The 22,594-nt window shown below is 42.0% G+C and overlaps 1 protein-coding gene across 2 annotated transcripts in view; it reads left to right on the top strand.

The window, feature by feature from the left end:
• Window positions 1-22,594, top strand: part of TCTN1 (tectonic family member 1) — a 98,644-nt gene that overhangs the window by 73,839 nt on the left and 2,211 nt on the right. For both annotated transcript variants that reach the window (XM_069755130.1, XM_069755123.1), the window contains exons 11-14: window positions 3,752-3,890; window positions 10,745-10,916; window positions 17,546-17,668; window positions 17,820-17,971. In XM_069755130.1, the coding sequence (XP_069611231.1) occupies window positions 3,752-3,890; window positions 10,745-10,916; window positions 17,546-17,668; window positions 17,820-17,963 (578 nt within the window). In that variant the 3' untranslated portion in view covers window positions 17,964-17,971. The remainder of the gene's footprint in view (window positions 1-3,751; window positions 3,891-10,744; window positions 10,917-17,545; window positions 17,669-17,819; window positions 17,972-22,594) is intronic.

The following is a 22,594-nucleotide window of genomic DNA, read 5'->3' as shown; positions in this document are numbered from 1 at the left end:
ATTATGTGTATGTGTGAGCTAATATATACTGCCAGGGGGAGGGCTTCCTGTTGGCTGGGGATTTATCAGGCTGCCAATTTAGCTTACAAATACTGAGGTAAAAATACTGAGCAAATAACGTGTGAACGAGGTCTAATACAGAAGGAGATGACACACAGGTATATACTATATACAGGGGAGATGACACACAGATATATACTATATACAGGAGAGATGACACACAGGTATATACTATATAGAGGAGGAGATGACATACAGGTACATATATATACAGGAGGAGATGACATACAGGTATATACTATATACAGGAGGAGATGACACACAGGTATATACTATATACAGGAGCAGATGACCTACAGGTATATACTATATACAGGAGGAGATGACATACAGGTATATGCTATATATAGAAGATGACATGCAGGTATATACTATATACAGGAGGAGATGACACACAGATATATACTATATACAGGGGAGATGACACACAGGTATATACTATATACAGGAGGAGATGACATACAAGTATATACTATATATAGAAGGAGATGACATTCAGGTATATACTATATATAGGGGAGATGACACACAGCAGGTATATAATATATACAGGGGAGATGACATACAGGTATATACTATATACAGGAGATGACATACAGATGTATACTATATATAAGGGAGATGACAAACATGTATATACTGAGGTGATGAGGTGAAAATGAGAGGTGTGAGGTGAGAATGAAAAGGTGTGAGTGCAAAATGAGAGGAGTGAGGAAAAATAATGGAGTGATCAGAAAATGACAGATGTGAGGTTGAAATGACAAGTGTTAGGGGGGAATGAGAGGAGTGAGGGAGAAAATGAGAGATGTGAGGGAGAAAATGAGAGATGTGAGGGGGAAAATGAAAGATGTGATTGGGAAAATGAGAGGCGTGATGGGAAAATAAGAGAAGTGAGGAGCTATAACTAACCACAGATATTTACTATGCCCAGGCAACGCCGGGCTCTTCAGCTAGTGTTAACTAAATACAGTGATGTGAAAATGTTTGCCCCCTTCCTGATTTCCTCTTATTTTGCATGTTTGTTTCACTGAAATGTTTCAGGTCACCACAAACAAATTGAAATATAGGGGAGAAAAGCGCCAATAGGGACTTATCCGATAGAAATCACAGAGTATAAATGAGTTTGCACTCCCCTGATATTTCTCGGAGTTATGGCATAAAGGAAACTCTTCAAAGTTTTGCAGCTGCCGCAGATCCACTGGTCAGACAATGACCACTTCAGAATTTTTAAATGGCGAGATTCGTGGATATTACCCGCGCTGCTGCAAAAACGGAATGTCTAGACCTATTGGAGATATAAATGGTGGTTTTATTCCCAACGCGTTTCAAAGTCACTAGGACTTCTTCTTCAGGGGATGATACAAATGTACACTACCATTACATGCTGTTTATATAGATTCCACATTCAAAATCTGGCGCCAAGGAAAGTCACATGTTGTATAATATCAAAATTAATAAGACTGCCACATGGTACAGCACATGATGGGTATCGGTTTGGAATGACATAATACAGACAAATTTATTGTGTAATTATAATTATTTATCCTTTTATAGGTATACGGATTCAGAAGAAGAAATTAGAATTAGTGGGCTCATTCTGTGAATCTAATTAATTCCAGGGTTTTGTTTTTTTATAAATTCAAAACCTATTGATCTAAAATGATAACTAATGTACACCACCATGTCATGAAAAAACGACTATCAGAACTACGGGGATATGTGTTTAGGAATTTCAAAGTTATTATTTAAAAGTGACACATGCCAGATTTGACATTTTCAGCATGCAACCAGATTTGACATTTTCAGCATGCAACCAGATTTTTATAAAGATTTAGTTGCTAATCTCAATTTATATGCATTTTTTAGGTGAAAAAAAAATTCCGTTTACATGCTCAGGCACCTTCATACAACTTTGATGCAAAGGGCTGAGTAGCACTTTTACATTGTGCCAGGAGTCTAGCTTCAGAGAATATTTAACTATATGGGGGAGGGGAGGGGGTTAATAATAAAAATATGTATTTTGTAATTTAGGTTTTATTTGTAGACATCAAAAGTGCAGAAACAATTTTGGCACAAATTGTTGAAAAGGCCCTGACAGTGAAAGGGTCCATTTACCTTTGAGATTATTTTGGAGTGCACTCAATCCTGAGTGAGGGAAAAGTGCCTGCAGACAGGGGTATGCATTGAGCCTCCATTCACTAAATAAAAAAATCTATTCTAAAGTCCAAAAATATAAATAAAATTTAAAAAAAAAATATCCGTAATTAGCAACACATCCAGAATTTCCAGCCAGTTTAAATATCTGTTGGGTCAACATTCTCCATTCACACAATGCTGTTTTCAGTAATTATTATTATTGCAGTGTAGATATAACAGTGTTTGTTATATAGCCTGCATTAGGAAAAAAAAGTTTTCTAGAAATGTATTGGTTCCTGAGGGCACATTCACCAGTTTTTGTATTACATTCTTTAAGATGGTCATTTATCTGATCAATTGATTTTATATTACGATAATCTATACATCAATACATAAATCCCCGCAATAAACCTTATTGCTAAGGGAATAAAGAGATTCTAGCTAAATATTAAAAATATTTATTAATTCATAATCAATAAAACCATATATAGAAACAACAGTTAGAATAAAAAACAGAGATATAGACCTCCAAAAAGAGGGAGACACTTAGTAAAGCGCAATCTGGACACAATATCCAAGAAGTATCGTTTCACCTTGCGGAGATTGACATGCTAAGCATGCCAAGATGAGGAGACTTAAAGCCCAATGCTCCTCTGGGAAATAACAAATCACATAATGCTAGTGCAAAAAAGGGAAGATAGATGCACAAAATAGAATAAAGCTCAATTCTATGAAGAAATGATAGAAAGATAGCTGGACATAATCCGGTTATTATCAATGAGGGGTATTAGTAAAGTGCAAAACTATTAAACCAATAGTAATCCCTCATTACAATGTGATCAGGGTAAATCCACAAAGTCTTCAAATATTACTGACAAGAATTTGTGTAATGAGATGTGCAATATAATAATCATGATGTAAGGGTAAGTTCACACAGGGCGTTTTGCTGCCTTTTTTTTCTGCAACAAAACCTGATCTTCTTGGCAGGAAAGAAGCTGTGTCAAAAGCGCAGGTTTAGGTGCATTTTTGGTGCGTTTTTTTTTCTCTTTGTCCATGCTAATGTCCTTGGATTTTCAGCAGAAAAAAGGCAGCAAATAATGAAACCTGCGTTTTTTTCCAAACCCATTCAAGTCAATGGGTGAAAAAACGCAGCAAAAACGCTGAAAGAAGTGACATGCTCTATGTCCAAAAAATGCAGCAAAGCACAAAATACTGATCAAACAAAAAACCAATGTGTGTGCATGAGATTACTGAAATCTCATAGGCTTTGCTGGTATTGTAAAAAGCAGCTGAAAATTAGCATAAAAAACGCAGCAATAAGGCCCTGTGTGAACTTACCCTAAGAGTTAAGTAAACAATGCATTACCTAATGATGGTGAACGTAACCAGATAGAGACCGAAGCAACAGCCATGCCTCCCGACCCCAATGTTGTTTCGCTGATGCTTCTTCCGGACATTTATACACGTTTTGGAGGGGGACCCTTTCAATCTTTATGTAAGTTTATTGTATTACTTTCTCTCCTGTCAAATGTGTCCTTAACAGCTTTATATAAATCGGGGATTATTCAGAGCACCAATAGGTTTGGGCAACTGACTTTGCTTAAGAGCTCAAATGACCAAAACTGTTTAGCAGAAGAAGGAAGCAGGACTCCGGTGTTATTTGGTTACAACATGATGTCTGGGTGCAAACTCCGGTAAGCAGATTTAATTTATGTTTTTTTTCTGAATGCCAGTTCAGACAAGACTGCAATCCTTATTAGGAAATATAACTTGGGTTTAAACCATGGAAAATAGTCTAAATTATTGTGCATTCTTCACCCTTAACCTTCACAAGAAGGTAAGGGATTTCTCCATATGGTGTCCTCTGGTTGTTTCCTCTGGAATAGTCTGTTAGCAACAGACTATTGCTAACAGGAGCGCAGACGGCCAGTCTGAGGATTGCCATGCAAACCTCCGGCATATGGCAACTTGACTGAGTCACTGACACTGGCAGAAGGGTGGGCAGGGGTGGATATGCATTTGGCATTAACATACTTTTGACCAGCCTGCACACAACAATAAATTTTGCCAGGGCTTATAGCAACGTACAAAAATAAAAGTTGCATATCCTGAAAGGGCTACCCAAACTCTGTCAGGATACTATTAGTAGGGTACGCAAAAATGACCCGACAGATTCCCTTTAATGTGGTTTTGAATATATTGAGAGGAGTAGTTTGTAAAATGGGGCATCAGCTTCCATTAGCCCCTTATGACGAGATCGCAAGGCACCGATAGTTTACCATTCCAGCCAGGAACCTGCTGAAGGCCCTGTTGGTGCCATCTTGTTACTCTTGTGAAGCTCAGCCATTGGTAGTGCCATAAAAGACTGCAATTTTTACTATAGACTACAGTATTGTGATAAGATAATCGCAGATTCAAGTCCCCTAAGGGTAAGTGTCCACGATCGGTAATTGCTGCGGGTTGGACGCTGGGTACTTGTGCAGCGTCAAACCCGCAGCGGCCGTATGTTACAGCATAGTGGATGAGATTTCTAGAAATCCCATGTCCACTATGCATCCAGAGACGCCTGCGGCTTACCTGCGGAGACCGACATGCCATTTCACCAATGGAATGTTTTGGACGCTGTGAATCCGCAAGGTTCAGTGAACACATGCGGATTTAGCGGTGTTCAATAGATGGCAGCGCTTTAGACACAGCGAACATACGCTGCGTCCAACGTGCTGCTACTTCCAGATCGTGTGCACTCGGCCTAAGGGGACTAAAGAATAAAGCAAAAAAAAAATTTTTTTTTAAATAATGAAAAATGTAAAGTTAACATTCAAATCGCCTTTCCCTCTCACCTCCATTCACCCATCACAGATCTTTAACCCCTTCCCCACACAGCCCTTTTTGTGTTTGTTTTTCGCTCCCCTTCTTCCCAGAGCCATAACTTTTTTATTTTTCCGTCAATATGGCCATGTGAGGGATTGTTTTTTGCGGGACGAGTTGTACTTTTGAACAACACCATTGGTTTTACCATGTCATGTACTCGAAAATGGGAAAAAAATTCTAAGTGCGGTGAAATTGCAAAAAGTGTAATTCCACAACTGTTTTTTGAATTTTTTTTTTTTACCATGTTCGCAAAATGCTAAAACTGACTGGCCATTGTGATTCTCCAGGTATTTCAACGTTCTTTTTATTATTAAGTAAAAGATGACAAAGAACAGAAAAAATACAGTAATCTTGATCATGAGAACAAAGGACTTTAAACATTTGTGAAGAGAGTCTCGAAGCAGAGTCCTCTTTAGGAAGCTAAAACATTAATTATAAGTCCAGGTGTTAAGAGAATCAGTGGAATCAAAAAATGTTATTAGTTTTCCTGGAACAACTAGTGATATTAATGACAAAGTAAACGAAACATTCAAGAGGTGGTAATATCGAACAGGGAGTAGACAGAAGAAAAAAAGGGGGGTAAGAGGGGTGGTGGGAAGGTGGGAGATTATAGGAGGGGGGTGGGGGGTGTCCCGATGGAGAATGAACAGGATAAAAATAGGGTGAGAGGTTTTAATTATCAGGTCAACTATCAGATATTTCTAGTATAAAGTTAGGGTTGGATCTAAATTGAATCCAGGGTTCCCATGTCTTGCGGAAAGAGAATGAGGATTCTTGTGTGTTGGCTACTAATTCAGCCGTGTGAAACAATAGATCGATTTTTTTCCAGGACTTGCTTTCTGGAGGGGGTTTGGGTTGACTTCCATCTAGTAGGAATTGGGTATTACCCAATGCTGCTATAATAATATTAGCCATCTTGGAAGCTGAGCGATTCTCTGGCCATAAAGGTAGATTAAGAAGAGCAGATTGAGGTTTCATCAGAGGGGCTCAGCCCAAAACTTCCGTAATTATTTCACCAATCAGTTGCCAAAAGGTCATAATCACTGGACATGTCCACCATATGTGAAAATAGGTGCCTAAGTCTGCCTTGCATCTCCAACATTCATCTGAAACGGAGGGATACCATTGATGCAGTTGAGCTGGTGTACAATACCACCGAGTTACTATTTTATAAGAATTTTCTTGAATTTTCACACATTGGGAAAGGCCGTGAGACCTCATGTATATAGAGGCTATTTGATCTGGTGTAAAGTGAACATTCAGGTCTTTTTCCCAAAGTCCAACAAAAGCTCTCTTAATGTCAGCCTTTTCTGTGACCAGAGAATTATATAATTTGGATAAGACTTTTTTTGGAGGTTTGTGTTGGGCGCAGAGTTGTTCAAAATGAGAGGTCGGGCGGGGTAGAGCAAAAAATCTTATATTTGGTACAATAATCTCTAATCCTATTAATATGGAGAAAGGATATGAGATAAGGTTTAAAAGCTTGGAGCTCTGAAATAGTCATCAAAGAGCCATCTAAGAATACTTGATCTATTGAGATTGGGAGGTCTTCCGAGTCAGACAAAGCAGCATCGGAGACTTTAGGCAATTTAGGGGGAATGGGGCCAGTTACATCTTGAAGAGTCAAAATAGGAGAAAGAGGGGGGGGGTGGCATTAGGAAATGTGATTCTCCAGGTCATTACGAGTTTGTAGATACCAAACATGTATAGGTTGTTTATATAAATCAGTGTTTTTCAACCAGTGTGCCGCGACACATGGTCGGGTGTGCCGCGGGGAACGGGAGTCAGCTGTTCTCTGTGCCGACTGTCAAGCTGACAGCCGGCACAGAGAAGCTGCAGCGCGCCGGCTCCCGGAGATCAATTGTACTCGCAGACATCTACCAGCTGCGAGTACAATTGAGGCTCTGACCGCTGGGCCAGAGCGACGCCAGCAGCGTGATCAAGTCATGTGATCACGCTGCTGACGTCACTATCCGGCGCGCAGGAGACAGAAGACACTTGGTGGTAAGTGCTCCTGTGCTGTGGAGCTGAAGACACCAAAGATTCAGCCTGGGGTGGGTTTATGGGGAGTATGTGGGGGGATTTATTAAGTGTGTGGGGGGATTTATTAAGTGTGTGGGGGGGATTTATTAAGTGTGTGGGAGGATTTATTAAGTGTGTGGGGGGATTTATTAAGTGTGTGGGGGGATTTATTAAGTGTGGGGGGATTTATTCAGTGTGTGGGGGGGATTTATTCAGTGTGTTTGGGGGGGATTTATTAAGTGTGTGGGGGGATTTATTAAGTGTGGGGGGATTTATTCAGTGTGTTTGGGGGGGATTTATTCAGTGTGTTTGGGGGGATTTATTCAGTGTGTGGGGGGGATTTATTCAGTGTGTGGGGGGGATTTATTCTGTGGGGGGGATTTATTCAGTGTGTGGGGGGGATTTATTCAGTGAGTGGGGGGATTTATTCAGTGTGTGGGGGGGATTTATTCAGTGAGTGGGGGGATTTATTCAGTGTGTGGGGGGGATTTATTCAGTGTGTGGGGGGATTTATTCAGTGTGTGGGGGGGGATTTATTCAGTGTGTGGGGGGATTTATTAAGTGTGTGTGGGGGGATTTATTAAGTGTGTGGGGGGATTTATTAAGTGTGTGGGGGGATTTATTCAGTGTGGGGGGGGATTTATTCAGTGTGTGGGGGGGATTTATTCAGTGTGTGGGGGGGATTTATTCAGTGTGTGGGGGGGATTTATTCAGTGTGTGGGGGGGATTTATTCAGTGTGTGTGGGGGGGGGGGGGCTGGAATTTATTTAGCCTGTGTGGGGCAGGGTGCATTTATTCTGTGGAAGGGGATGGATTTATTCTATCGGAAGGGCAATGGATATATTCTGTGGGGGTGAGTGGGGAGATGGGGGTGGACACAGTAGCGAGGGGAAAAATGTGTGCTGACAGTACTGGGAGCAACGGTGATGGGATGTGTGAGAACAGTATGGGGAGTCGGGGGAATGTGTGAGGAGGAAATATGGAGAGAGCAAAGGGGTATGTTAGCAGGGGGGGATGTACAGGAGTAGGCTATTAGAAATGTGTGCAGACAGTATGGGGGGATGAAAGTGTGAGTGGACACATAATAGATACTGAGTAGTGTGAGGGTAACAGCCAGGAGGAGACAGTATGCCAAGTAGGAGGAGTGTAATGAAGGGGCACAGTAGAGAGACTGGGCTCTCTATGAGGGACACAGTATGAGAAGGCAGCGTGAAGTATGGAAAAGAGAGAGAGGGCAGTGTGGATGGCATGTACCATAAGAGGGACAGTGAGGGTCATATTATGTGCTGGGAATAAAGTGAGGGGCAATTATTTACTCAGGGGCTCAGCCTAGGGCAGATATTGTTATTCCGGAGCATTATAATAACACTGCTATCTTTAAGGGTGTTGTGTCGGGATGTGCTGCAGAAGACAGGAGAAGATGGAAGTCTGCAGAAACGAGCTCTGCCGGTGGATGAGAAGAGTCATCATGGCAAGGTGAAGATGAAAAGAAACAACGTCATCTATCAGGTACCTGGATGTAAATGTGTTTTTTTGTGATACTAATTCTCATTTTTATTTGTTAGGAACATTAAAGGGGATGTCCAAGGTTGTGATGAGTCTGCAGTCATACTATGTGACTGCAGACTTCTGAATTCTCACAGTGCACACTGCTATCATAATTCTCTGATGTTGGTGATTTACATACATGCGGTCACGTGCTGACTAGACATGTGTGGCCTCATTCAATGAAAATGAATTGACTGAGGCCGGACACGTCTAGTTAGAATGTGGCCAGAAGTATCCAAATCACATACTTGTGCTGTCATGACCGTCCACTCTGGCCACCGGCAAGGGAGAATCCTGAAAGTGTGCAGTGCTTGCGCTGTGAGAATTCAGAAGCCTGCAGTCACATAGAATGACTGCAGACTTTCATCTCAAACCTGGACACACCATTTTGTGCCATTTTGGTTGGTGGTGTGCCTCGGGATTTTTTAAGTATAAAAAGTGTGCCGCGGCTCAAAAAAGGTTGAAAATCACTGATCTAAATGGTGAAAAAAAAAATTTGCGTCATTTTCCGAGACCCTTAGCATCTCCATTTTTTTGTGATCTGGGACTGGGTGACTGCTTAATTTTTGCATGCCAAGCTGACATTTTTAATGATCCCATTTTGGTGTGGATACGATCTTTTGATCGCTCGTTATTGCATTTCAATGCAATGTTGCGGCGACCAATAAAATGTAATTCTGGAGTTTTCACTTTTTGTTTTTGCTACGTTGTTTACCAATTGGAATAATTCTTGTATCTTGGTAGATTCTGAATGCGGCGATACCAAATGTGTATTTTTTTATTTTAATTTGAATGGGGGGTGATTTGAACTTTTTATATATTTTTTTTTAAATATTTTTTTTAAACTTTTCACTTGCTTCAATAGTTTCCATGGGAGACTAGAAAATGCAATAATCCGATCACTTCTGCTACATACAGGCGATTATCAGATCGCCTGTGTGTAGCAGAAATGCTCATAGCAATCCGGCAATGACAACCACAGGAGTCTCTTGCAGACCCCGAGTTGTCATGCCAACCCATCGGCGACCCATGGTCATGTGACATGGGCACCAATGAGTGGAAATAGTGACGCGCTTCCCGCTCAATCACATTAAATGCTGAGATTGACAGCGGCATTTAACAGGTTAACAGCCGCTGGTGGATCGTGATTCCACCTGTGGCTGTTAGGGGCACATGTCAGCTATTCAAAATAGCTGACATGTCCCTGGAAAGAAGTGGACTCAGGGCCGGAGCCCACATCAAAGGTAGGGACACGACATGCGCTGTACATGTACAGCATATGTCGTGAAGGAGTTAAAAATGGCAGCACAAATTACGGTAATCTTTTATCACTTAAATTGATTTTATTTTTTAATTTAAGTTTGGTATTGTTGTAATCATAATGATTTGGAGAATCATGTTTCTAGGTAATCTTTTACCATTCAATGAATACTGTGAAGCCAAAACCCCAAAAGCAAGGTTGGAATTGCATTTTTTTTCACCGTTTCATCCTACTTTAAATTTTTCCCCTGTTATCGAGTGCATTGAATGTTAAAATGAATGACGTCATTCAAAACTACAACTCGCCCCACAAAAAAACAAGACCTCATATAGCTATGTCAATGGAAAAAATGAAAAAGCTATGGCTCTTGGAAGAAGAGGTGGGAAAAATGCAAATATAAAAATGAACATTGACTGTGGAGGCCGGGGGTTAAAGGATATTAAAATTGTGTATTTTTCTAAATTCTGAATATTATATAATATAAAACAATGCAAATCATCAATCTAAAATGTACCACAATATAGTACATAAAGTACAATGTGTCAAAGAAATCTCAGAATCGCTGAGATATGTAGAAGCTTTCCAGCGTTATCACCATATAAAGTGACAAAGGCCAGATTTGAGAATTTGAGCTGGTCAGGAAGCTAAAAACTGGCATCAGCAGGAAAGGGTTAAATATCCTTTGATTAAACAAATAAGTGGTTAAATATTCATTGATTTCAATAGGAAAAAATTACTATAGAGCACAGGGTGCTTTGATTTTTCATGTGGAAAAAACTTGCACATCAGTTGCTTGAAAAAAAAAAATGGTCCCAAATTTGACTGAAATGTTTGTTTCCTCCATAGAGTCAATTATACTAGTGATGGATTTTGTAAGTTTGCTGGGGCCGCTATTCTAAATGTGCTACAAGGACAGCAGTTTCCAAGCTATGTGGCCCAGTTTGGGAATTCTCAGCCAGAAAATATATTAGACTGGGTACCAATTAATGTCATTACTACGGATCAAGTTGAAGTTCAGGTAATCTCCCCGTTTATCAAATGGTAGTGAAAAGCACATGATGAAAATATGAAAGTTTTATTACTACCATTACTATTTTTAAAACCATTTCTATTATATAAAGCTAAGGCTATGTATACACTGCATCTTTTAGACACTGCCAGGACCACCAAGTTGTCCCAGCTGTTCATTTTCCTGAAGTAGCTTTGCCATCTTTCTTGCAGCTGCTCTTGCTCTGTACTGTGAAGAATGAGCGTGTCACTCCTTAGAATACAATACAAATCCGACAAATAGAATTCAGATTTCTTAAGATTCAGTCAACTCTATTTAGAACACAACACTGGAAAATAAAAGTATTATGCATGCATATTTTCATTGGCAAGTGTGAATAAGCCCTCAGGAGTAGGGTTTTGCGGAGGAGAGGATGCCGCATGTGGTGTCAGTGGTGGAGGCTCAACAGTGAGTGAAAGCTTGGGTTGTTGTGGTAACAATTCATACGTGCGGGCATCTTGTGTGGGAGTTCTTTTTCACTTTGCCACTAAATGCCTCTTCAGCAGCCTTCAAGCTCTGCAAAAGTAATATAAACCGCGGATGCCCCGGGCTCATATAGAAAATGAACTACGTTACTCCCATCAGCACATGACCTGCTCATTTGGGCAAATCGAGCCGGCCAACAAACCGAGCAAGCCTCAAGTTGTCGCTCTTTCCCCTAGTCAGTGTCATCATCACCATCATCCAGCACTACTGCTTGTAGTCTTCAGAGCACACAACCTTAGCCTTCTCTATTGCATCAGCAGATCTTTATCCCTGATTGTGTGCCTAGGAAACAGGTGAATGCTCCCAGTCATCTGACTGTCACAGAGAAAAAAGCAGAGATGTTTACCTGCTGAAGCCTCCAACCAAATGCACCAGCAGGGCGCAGCGGACCCGATAAATGATGGCAAACACACAGGTGCACCTGATTGTGCACCAAGTAAACACTCTCCTGATCATGTTGCTGGTGGTGCAGTCTCTGCCATACCATCTTATAGATTTGGCTGTGTTTCGAGATATTTCATGCACTTTACCTCAAGCTGCCATTATTTTGGTGGTGCCCACTCTGCTCTCACATACAGGAGAATGTAGGCCTTGTTAATTGTCTTTTCGCTCCAAAGTGCACTTCACTATAGACACTTTTAACAGCAACCCTGGGCAGGGACAATACATGATTTTTCAAGGCCCACTGGGTGAATGCGATGCAACAAAGCAAGTAGGACATGTGGTTAAGCCTCAGTGACTGAGAACTATGCTCGTTTCCACCAGCATTTATCTGTCTCATCTTCTCAACAGACATGGCACCATCCACAACCGCAACAGGGCACAGCATTGAATCCACAATCTACCCTAATTCTTTTCATTCTAGGTAAACTGCTGCAAAGCAGTTTTACAACTTGAAAGCAGTTGAGAACAGTCATACGCACCCTCCTGGCTTTGCAAGAGCAGAATGTTTTGTCCTTTTGCAGCATCATTTGCGACATTGAAATTTGGTGACCGAATAAGTCATGTAGTAGTGAAACTTGAGCGTGGGTTACTTTGAGATCTGCCATTAGTTGCTAATGAGGGTCATGTATTGCCCACTCAAGCACTTCCAAAAGGTAAAATTTGTCAGTAGGGACAACTGTGGATTCAACTAGGTTATTCCGCTCATATTTATCATAAAATATAAATAAATCACCAGAATGGAGGAAAAACAGGATTGTACATGTTCATTCCCATCCTGTGGCTGTTGGGGAACCTCAATGACAATGTTACATGCAGCAGGAAGTGGATGAAGAGACGAATGTGGATGTTGAGTTGGCAGGTGACGAGGCTAACAGTGTCAAAATGACAACGCTGGCTATGACAATCAACCTTCGCAGCAGGGGGATTAAAGTAAATGAATGGGGCCCTCTGTTCTGCTTTCAAGCTATATGCTGGAATGACAGGCATTTTGTTACCATCAAGCAAAGGTATGACTATTGGATAGCTATGCTTTTACATACCCGCTATAAAGGCAAAATGGGGAATTTTTTTTCCATCTTCTAAAAGGGAGTTCAAGTTAGCCTATCATTAGGATAAGCTGTGTTCCCTGCATGGCAATGTTTGCTTAAAGCTGTCACCGTCCGACCGCACAACTGACCAGGAGATTTCTCTCCCCTGCCAACATTAGGCCTACAACTAGTAGCAGAGTCAGTGACAACAGCTATAGCATATTTGATGTTATGAACCAGATGTTCTGACGTTGTGCTAATCTGATGAACTTCAGCAAACCATCGCATCAGCTGAACAGCGATGCTAAGCCATACCTTGACTGTGTCCTTGCTCTGGCAAATGCCCTGATACTATGGACTTCTGTCTCGGGAGATTACACCCGCAGCAAGAACTGGCCCATGCTGTTATGTCCAATGTAATGCTAGGAAGGGTATTCAAGAGTGGACCAAGTTAACCTCTGCAAATGTGGAAAACTTTACATTTGTGAAAATGAATCAGGCCTGAATCACTGCTGCCTGATGCCAGTGATTAGATCAGCCATACTTTCTGCTTGCCTGAGTGTGGTCTTCTACACCGTTCTGCCACCAGTGCTGATGGGCTATGCCTAGGCAGACATCTACACCTTATCCATCATGTCATCTATACTGTACTGTTTCTGCTATTGCTGGCACTTCACTGCCCTACATCTCTTTTCCTGGTCTGTAGAGCTAAACTGTATTGCTGGTAAGCATACTTTCTTCAAGGCTAAAAAGTATGAAACTGCTCCCAAAATAGCAATCTTTTTTTTTTTCTTTACAGGGTTGTTGACAAGCCATTGCATCTCAACTTTCAAAATACCTAACCTATTCAATAAATATAAAGGGATAATTTTTAGACAGCTTTTGAAAAAAAACATTGCAATTGTTTTTAGTCATTTTGAGGCTAGTTGCAGATCCAAGAAATTGGATTTTTTTTTCAATCCTAGTTGAGAAGCCTTTGCTTTGTAAATTTCTAAGCAACACACCTGTTTCTGCTCTCCAAAGCGATAGATTTTTCACAAGCCATCAAAAAAAGTATCGCTTCTTCATTTAGCACCACAAAGCTCTTGATGCTCGCCCAACCAAAAAAAACAACCTTCTAGATGCACTGCATCTGTATAAAAATACCAGTAAGGCAGACATCTGCCCCCAAAAAGCATGATGGTTAAAAAAAAACAAAAAAAAAAAACTGTAAAGTGTAGTTGCCATTCACTATACAGTTAGGGCCAGAAATATTTGGACAGTGACACAAGTTTTGTTATTTTAGCTGTTTACAAAAACATGTTCAGAAATACAATTATATATATATAATATGGGCTGAAAGTGCACACTCCCAGCTGCAATATGATAGTTTCCACATCCAAATCGGAGAAAGGGTTTAGGAATCATAGCTCTGTAATGCATAGCGTCCTCTTTTTCAAGGGACCAAAAGTAATTGGACAATGGACTCTAAGGGCTGCAATTAACTCTGAAGGCGTCTCCCTCGTTAACCTGGATTCCAGGTGTGTGGTTTTGCATTTGGAAGCTGTTGCTGTGAGCAGACAACATGCGGTCAAAGGAACTCTCAATTGAGGTGAAGCAGAACATCCTGAGGCTGAAAAAAAAGAAAAAATCCATCAGAGAGATAGCAGACATGCTTGGAGTAGCAAAATCAACAGTTGGGTACATTCTGAGAAAAAAGGAATTGACTGGTGAGCTTGGGAACTCAAAAAGGCCTGGGCGTCCACGGATGAAAACAGTGGTGGATGATCGCCGCATACTTAATTTGGTGAAGAAGAACCCGTTCACAACATCAACTGAAGTCCAGAACACTCTCAGTGAAGTAGGTGTATCTGTCTCTAAGTCAACAGTAAAGAGAAGACTCCATGACAGTAAATACAAAGGGTTCACATCTAGATGCAAACCATTCATCAATACCAAAAATAGACAGGCCAGAGTTAAATTTGCAGAAAAACACCTCAAGAAGCCAGCTCAGTTCTGGAAAAGTATTCTATGGACAGATGAGACAAAGATCAACCTGTACCAGAATGATGGGAAGAAAAAAGTTTGGAGAAGAAAGAGAACGGCACATGATCCAAGGCACACCACATCCTCTGTAAAACATGGTGGAGGCAACGTGATGGCATGGGCATGCATGGCTTTCAATGGCACTGGGTCACTTGTGTTTATTGATGACATAAGAGCAGACAAGAGTAGCCGGATGAATTCTGAAGTGTACCGGGATATACTTTCAGCCCAGATTCAGCCAAATGCTGCAAAGTTGATTGGACGGCGCTTCATAGTACAGATGGACAATGACCCCAAGCATACAGCCAAAGCTACCCAGGAGTTCATGAGTGCCAAAAAGTGGAACATTCTGCAATGGCCAAGTCAATCTCCAGATCTAAACCCAATTGAGCATGCATTTCACTTGCTCAAATCCAGACTTAAGACGGAAAGACCCACAAACAAGCAAGACCTGAAGGCTGCGGCTGTAAAGGCCTGGCAAAGCATTAAGGAGGAGGAAACCCAGCGTTTGGTGATGTCCATGGGTTCCAGACTTAAGGCAGTGATTGCCTCCAAAGGATTTGCAACAAAATATTGAAAATAAAAATATTTTGTTTGGGTTATGTTTATTTGTCCAATTACTTTTGACCTCCTAAAATGTGGAGTGTTTGTAAAGAAATGTGTACAATTCCTACATTTTCTATCAGATATTTTTGTTCAACCCTTCAAATTAAACGTTACAATCTGCACTTGAATTCTGTTGTAGAGGTTTCATTTCAAATCCAATGTGGTGGCATGCAGAGCCCAACTCGCGAAAATTGTGTCACTGTCCAAATATTTCTGGCCCTAACTGTATAAATGATTTTTATAAATGATAGTCGTTGCACAGTGCTTCTCATATGGTGGGAGTCATAGGACCCAGAAACCCACCAGTCAAAATAACGCTCTGACATCCGCTGTTCCTGTGTGAGCGGCTCAATAGTAAGTCTTTGGGTCCACACATTTACTGTCTCCGAGCAGTTTACAGACCCATAGACCGCTCTGTACGTGCAGCAAATGCAGACGTTAGAGCAGTATTTTGACTGGTTCGGGTCCTGTAACCCCCACTGCTCAGCCGGACTGTGCAGCACATGTCATATATAAAAACTTTTCTATATTGACAGTTAAACATTTTAGGCTGCTTAACCCCTTACCGGCATCGGACGTACTATACCGTTTGATGCCCGTAATAGGCGCGGGCAGAATCGCGATCTGCCCGCACCTATTAACTAGTTAAATGCCGCTGTCAAACGCATACAGCGGCATTTAACTACCGCTTCCGGCCGGGCGGTCGGAAATGACGTCATCGCCGACCCCCGTCACATGATCGGGGGTCGGCGATGCTTGTGAATGGTAACCATAGAGGTCCTTGAGACCTCAATGGTTACTGATTGCCCGTCGCTGTGAGCGCCACCCTGTGGTCGGCGCTCACAGCACACGTGCAATTCTGCTACATAGCAGCGATCAGCAGATCGCTGCTATGTAGCAGAGCCGATCGTGCTATGCCTGCTTCTAGCCTCTCATGGAGGCTATTGAAGCATGGCAAAACTTAAAAAAAAAAAGTTTAAAAAAATGTGAAAAAAATAAAAAAAAAATAAGTTTAAATCACCCCCCTTTCGCCCCAATCAAAATAAATCAAATAAAAAAAAAAAATCAAATCTACGCATATTTGGTATCGCCGCGCTCAGAATCGCCCGATCTATCAATTAAAAAAAAGTATTAACCTGATCGCTAAACAGCGTAGCGGGAAAAAAATTCGAAACGCCAGAATTACGTTTTTTTGGTCGCCGCGACATTGCATTAAAATGCAATAACGGGCGATCAAAAGAACGTATCTGCACCGAAATGCTATCATTAAAAACGTCATCTCGGCACGCAAAAAATAAGCCCTCAACCGATGCCAGATCACGAAAAATGGAGACGCTACGAGTATCGGAAAATGGCGCAATTTTTTTTTTTTTTTTTTTTTTTTTAGCAAAGTTTGGAATTTTTTTTCACCACTTAGATAAAAAATAACCTAGTCATGTTTGGTGTCTATGAACTCGTACTGACCTGGAGAATCATAATGGCAGGTCATTTTTAGCATTTAGTGAACCTAGCAAAAAAGCCAAACAAAAAACCAATGTGGGATTGCACTTTTTTTGCAATTTCACCGCACTTGGAATTTTTTTCCCGTTTTCTAGTACACGACATGCTAAAACCAATGATGTCGTTCAAAAGTACAACTCGTCCCGCAAAAAATAAGCCCTGACATGGCCAAATTGACGGAAAAATAAAAAAGTTATGGCTCTGGGAAGGAGGGGAGCGATAAACGAACACGGAAAAACGAAAAATCCCCCGGTCATGAAGGGGTTAAAGGGCATTACCTCAGTATTGTGAAATTGGCTGTTTATTACCAGCAGTTACCATCCATTATCGGCTAGCCAGATATCTGAGGTCATTTGTACTTTGCTAAAGTTGGGCTTGCATTAAAGAGCTTAAAAAGGGGTTTCAGTGCAGTCGTAGGAGACAGTGTATTATACACTTCAGACAACTCAAGGCTGTGCATATTTAGATTCGTAGCCAACTTTTTAAAATCATTTTGTTCTTAATTTCAAGGGTTTATGCACAATCCCAGTTTCTTTAAAGTTGGAAGTTGGATGGACAAAGTTTGGCTCTTTGGAAAACCCACAGGCTCAGATTGTGAGTGTGGAGAAGAACATTGCCTATTCTTCTTTCCCAGTAAGTAGTTAGTTTTATAGTAGAAATTTATTGGTACTATTTTTATGTATACATATTAGATTTGAGCATAACCACTAAAATATTTAATGTGTAGGTATAGTAAAAAAATATTTTTAGGACCATGTAACCATACAATGCATTTTGTTTACAGAATAATCTGGAAGGTACAAGATTTGTACAAATTGCTTCCTCGGTGACGTTCTTTGATTTGTCACAGCCGGCAAGTCCTGGCTACAAAGCTCGACCTACCATTGATGCTAAATTGCCCTTTGATTTCTTCCACCCATTTCTATAAAAGCACAGGTAAAACATTACTTGGTTATCTGGCTTATGGAGTCAAATATTTATGAAGTTCTGTAAATGATTGGGCAGCTCGATGCCTTCTGTTTGGTGTGTGCATTTAATAACTTAAAGGGAGCCTGTCAGGTCTCCCATGCCCTCCAACCCAGCATCATTTGTATATGTATTACGAACCAGCCCTTTATAATGTTGGTCACTTAAATCAGTGTTTAAAAAAAGTATTTAAGCTCAGTTTCTTATGTTAATTAGTCCTTTGACTGGTCGATGGGGCACTTGTTTTCCCAGACTAGTCTGCCCTCTTTGCATGTTATCATGCCTCTGTGGGAGTGATACATGGATATTACTTACCGGTGATGGGTTTTTTCGTAACCCATGACGGCACCACGAGAGAGGGGATCTGCCCCCTTCAAGGACAGGAAACCTTTAAAGATAAAAAGGGCGGCTCCTCTCTCCACATCAAATGGTTTACAGAGCATGGGAGGAAACTCCCAGGTTATTGTATGCAAATCATATACCTATATTCTTACTCATCCTCAACCACAACACCACAAAGAGTGTATGAACAAAACCAAGATCCACCGATCAAAAGAGTGATTAAACAGGGAGGGAATATAAGGGTGCCGTCATGGGATACGAAAAAACATTACCGGTAAGTAATATCAGTGTTTTTCAGTCACCCATGACGATAACACGAGAGAATTTCAGAGACTTATCTTAGGGAGGGACCACATATTGTAGAACCGTTCTCCCGAATGTGAGGTCAGAGGAAGCAGACAAATCCAGTCTATAGAAGGTAGATGGAGAGGACCATATGGCCGCCTTACAAATTTGGTCGATGGAGACCTCTGCTTTCTCTAACCAGGATGCCGCCATGGCTCTAGTAGAATGGGCCTTCAAACCTTCAGGAATGGCCCTGCCTGCACTAACATAAGCTAACTTGATAGCCTCCCTGACCCATCGCTAAGGTTTGTTTAAATACCTTAAGGCCTTTCCTAGACCCCTGGAAGGATAAAAACAGGGCCCTCTGTTTCCTCCAAGGCTCTGTCACCTCTAAATACCGCAGCAAGCACCTTCTAACATCTAGGGTGTGTAATTTCTCCTTTATGGTTGCTGGGGTTGGAACAAAAAGATGGTAATACTATTTCCTGTGCCCTGTGAAATTTTGTAAACACCTTAGGGAGATATGCCAAGTCTAATCTTAAAACCGCCCTATCTTCCAGGACCTGAGTGTAAGAAGGGTCTGCTGATCAAGCCTGTATGTTGCTCATCCTGGGGGCTGATGTAAGGGCCACCAGCAGGGATGTTTTTAGTGAGATAATTTTTTCGAGGCGGAAAGTGAAGGCTAAAAGGGGCTCTGTCATCGCAGTCAACACTAAATTTAGATCTCATTGAGGGGTTCTAAAGGTAGGGACCGATCTGTCTCTATGACAGGCTTTGATGAACCTGGCAATCTGTTACTCGCTAGGTCACAATTGTATAGTGCCCCTAGGGCTGAGACGTGCACTTTAAAGGTGCTAACAGGCCGAATTCTAGCCCCCTCTGAAGGAACTCCAGTATAGATGTTTAAGGGACTTCTCCCAGCCTCACCCCTGAAAAGGATAGGAACTTCCTCCAGGTCCTCCAATATATCCTAGTGGTTACCAGCTTCCTGCTACTAAGAAGGGTAGAAATTAATTCAGCCGAGAAACCCTTTACCTCTAAAATCGACCTCTCAAATTCCAGGCTGTTAAATGCAGCCCGGACACCTGAGGATGAAGAAAAGACCCTTGGGATAGAAGATCCTGATCTTCCAGGAGAAGCCACGGATCCAATATTGGCATTGTCCTCAGCCAGTAAAACCAAGGTCTTTTTGACCAAAAGGGGGCTATCAGGATAACTCTTGCCCTCTCTTCTCTGATCTTCTTCAAGACTGATGGGATGAGGCAGACCGGGGAAAAAGCATAGAGCAGAATTTTTGGACCTTCCTGTTGTCCTTGGAGGCGAAAAGATCTATGTGAGGAAGACCCCATATGTCCACAATCTGATTGAACACTGTCCTCTTCAGGGACCATTCTCCCTGACGTAGCGGATTGCGGCTTAGGAAGTCTGTCGTGATATTTTCTGCCCCTTTGATACGCAGGGCCTATAATGAGGAGGCTAACCTGCATTTCTGCAAGTACAAATATCCGTTCTCCAACCGACATTAGTGGATGGGAACGAGTACCTCCCTGGTGGTTTATATAGGCTACAGTAGACTGGCTGTCAGAGAGCAATCACATGGTGGCCCCGTAGAAAAGGCAGCAGCCCATCCAATGCTCTCTTTACCGCAAGGAGCTCCCAGATGTTTGAGGAGGCTAACCTCTCTTGCGACCAGGTCCCTTGTAGCCAGTGTTAGTCCTGGTGGGCTCCCCACCCCCAGGGATTGGCATCTGCCATGACTACTCGATACTTTGCTTACCCAGGGAACTCCCCTCGGTGCTTAGTCGATACCTAGCCACCATTTGAGACAATGGATGACTGTCTCTGGAAGGATCAGCTTGCCTTCCAACCACCCCTGCAAGATTGCTTCGTTCTTCAACTCTGCCCATTTGACTGCTGGTATACAGGCGGTCAGAGAGCCCAATAAGGACATTACTTTCCTGAGGGACATCTTTGGACTTGCTACCATCGATGAGATGAGGCTTTTGATATCTCTCCTTTTCCTCCGGTAGACGGCATTCCTGTCTTACTGAATCACTAGACCCAGAAAGACCTGTGATATTTACTGGTTGTAGCCTGGATTTGTTTTTAAGTTTAGATGCCATCCCAGTGACTCTAAGTCATATCTGACCATGCTGACCTGTTCTTGACACTGAAGAAACTAATTCCCCATGATCAGGAAATCGTCCAGATACGGTATCACCAGTATGTCCTTTTCCCGGAGATGAGCTATCACTTCCGAAATTTCTTTCGTAAATATCCTGGGAGCTACTGCTAGCCCAAAGGGGAGAGCCCTGTACTGGAAGTGTTTGATTTCCAACCATAGCTGCAATGCTACTCTGAGGAACCTTCAATATTGGTTGTGAATTGGTACATGATAGGCATCCTTGAGGTCAAGGACCGCCATATAATAGCCCAGGAAGAGAACCTTCACTGCTGTCCTCAGCGACTATCTTGAATGAAGGGATGACTAAGAACTTGTTTAAAGCCTTTAGATTTTTAATGGTCCTCAGGGATGCGTCTGTTTTTTAAAAAAAAAAATCAGAAATAGAGGGGAGTAGAACCCCTTCTCTATCTTCCCTGTGGGAACTTCTTCCAATACATGTTTTTGTTTGAGACAGGACCTCATTTTTCAGCACCAGTTGTTTGTGCGAAGATGGCTGCACAGGGGTTTACATATATCTCTCTCGAAACTGGGTCTGGAATTTAAATTTTAGGCCTGATCCTATGATCTGAAGGATCCAGGCACTGGAGGAATTTTTTTCCCAGGACGGGAGGAAGAGTGAGTCTCCCTCTCACCTGGGAAATCAAGTCATTGAGGGGGTTTTTTGTTTTCCCGGGAGGATTTTCCAAAGAAACCTGTGCCTCCCCCTAGGCAGTCGCTCCGGTTTGTTCTCCTCCCTGAGTGGTTTCTTGTGGGAATAGCGACCCTTCCGAAAGGACTGCCCAAAGGGTGCTCTAGGGAATCCTTCCTTCCTATTCCCTGCCTTTGAGAATCTCGTCGAGGGCTGGTCCAAACAGGAATTTTCCTTGACAGGTGAGAGAACAAAGTTTAATTTTTGCCTGCATGTCTCCTGGCCAACATTTTAGCGAGACTGCCCTACGACCTGCATTGGACAGGAGGTGTCTGACCCTTTAATGGTTGGAATCAAAGCCAGGATGGTATTCCTTGGGACTTGCTGCTCCAACTGGTCCTCCAAGTTGTCCAGCCAGACCTTCAGATACCTGGCTGTGCATGTAGCCGCAGTGGCCGGTCTTGGGACCCCCGCTGAGGACTTCCAGGGTATCTTAAGGAAGCTGTCAGTTTTCCTGTCCAATGGTTCTTTTATCGACCCAAAGTCCTCAAAGGGCAGGGAGAATCTTCTTGAGATCTTGGACATTGCTACATCCAATTTAGGGGCCTTATCCCAAGAAGAGGATGCTTTCTCTTCAAAAGGGTACTTTCTGTTATAGTAAGCCAAACCTTGTCCCTTCCAATCCGGCTTTTCCCATTCCCTCTTTATGAGGTTTTGTATCTGCTCATTTACTAGGAAGGTTCTACGTTTCCTCTGCTCAAGGCCTCTGAACATGAAGCCCTAATCTGTCCTTTTTGGTCTATCAGACCCTTTATGGACCTTATGACTTTCACCAGTTTATCAGTTCCTTCTATTGGAAAACAGTGACAATCTTCTGTGCTATCTGACGAGATGGCAGTCTGGTTATATCTAGTGATGAGCGAATATACTCGTTACTCGAGATTTCCCGAGCACACTCTGGTGTTCACCGAGTATTTTTTAGTGCTCGGAGATTTAGTTTTTTTTGCCACAGCTGGATGATTTACAGCTACTAGCCAGCTTGATTACATGTGGGGATTCCCTAGCAACCAGGTAACCCCCACATGTACTTATGCTGGCTAAAAGCTATAAATCATTCAGCTGAGGTGATGAAAACAATCTCCGAGCACTAAAA

Source organism: Ranitomeya imitator, chromosome 1 (assembly GCF_032444005.1).
Source record: "Ranitomeya imitator isolate aRanImi1 chromosome 1, aRanImi1.pri, whole genome shotgun sequence".
Taxonomy (NCBI): domain Eukaryota; kingdom Metazoa; phylum Chordata; class Amphibia; order Anura; family Dendrobatidae; genus Ranitomeya; species Ranitomeya imitator.
The sequence above is the reverse complement of the archived record's forward strand: the minus strand, read 5'-3'. Positions and strand labels throughout refer to the sequence as shown.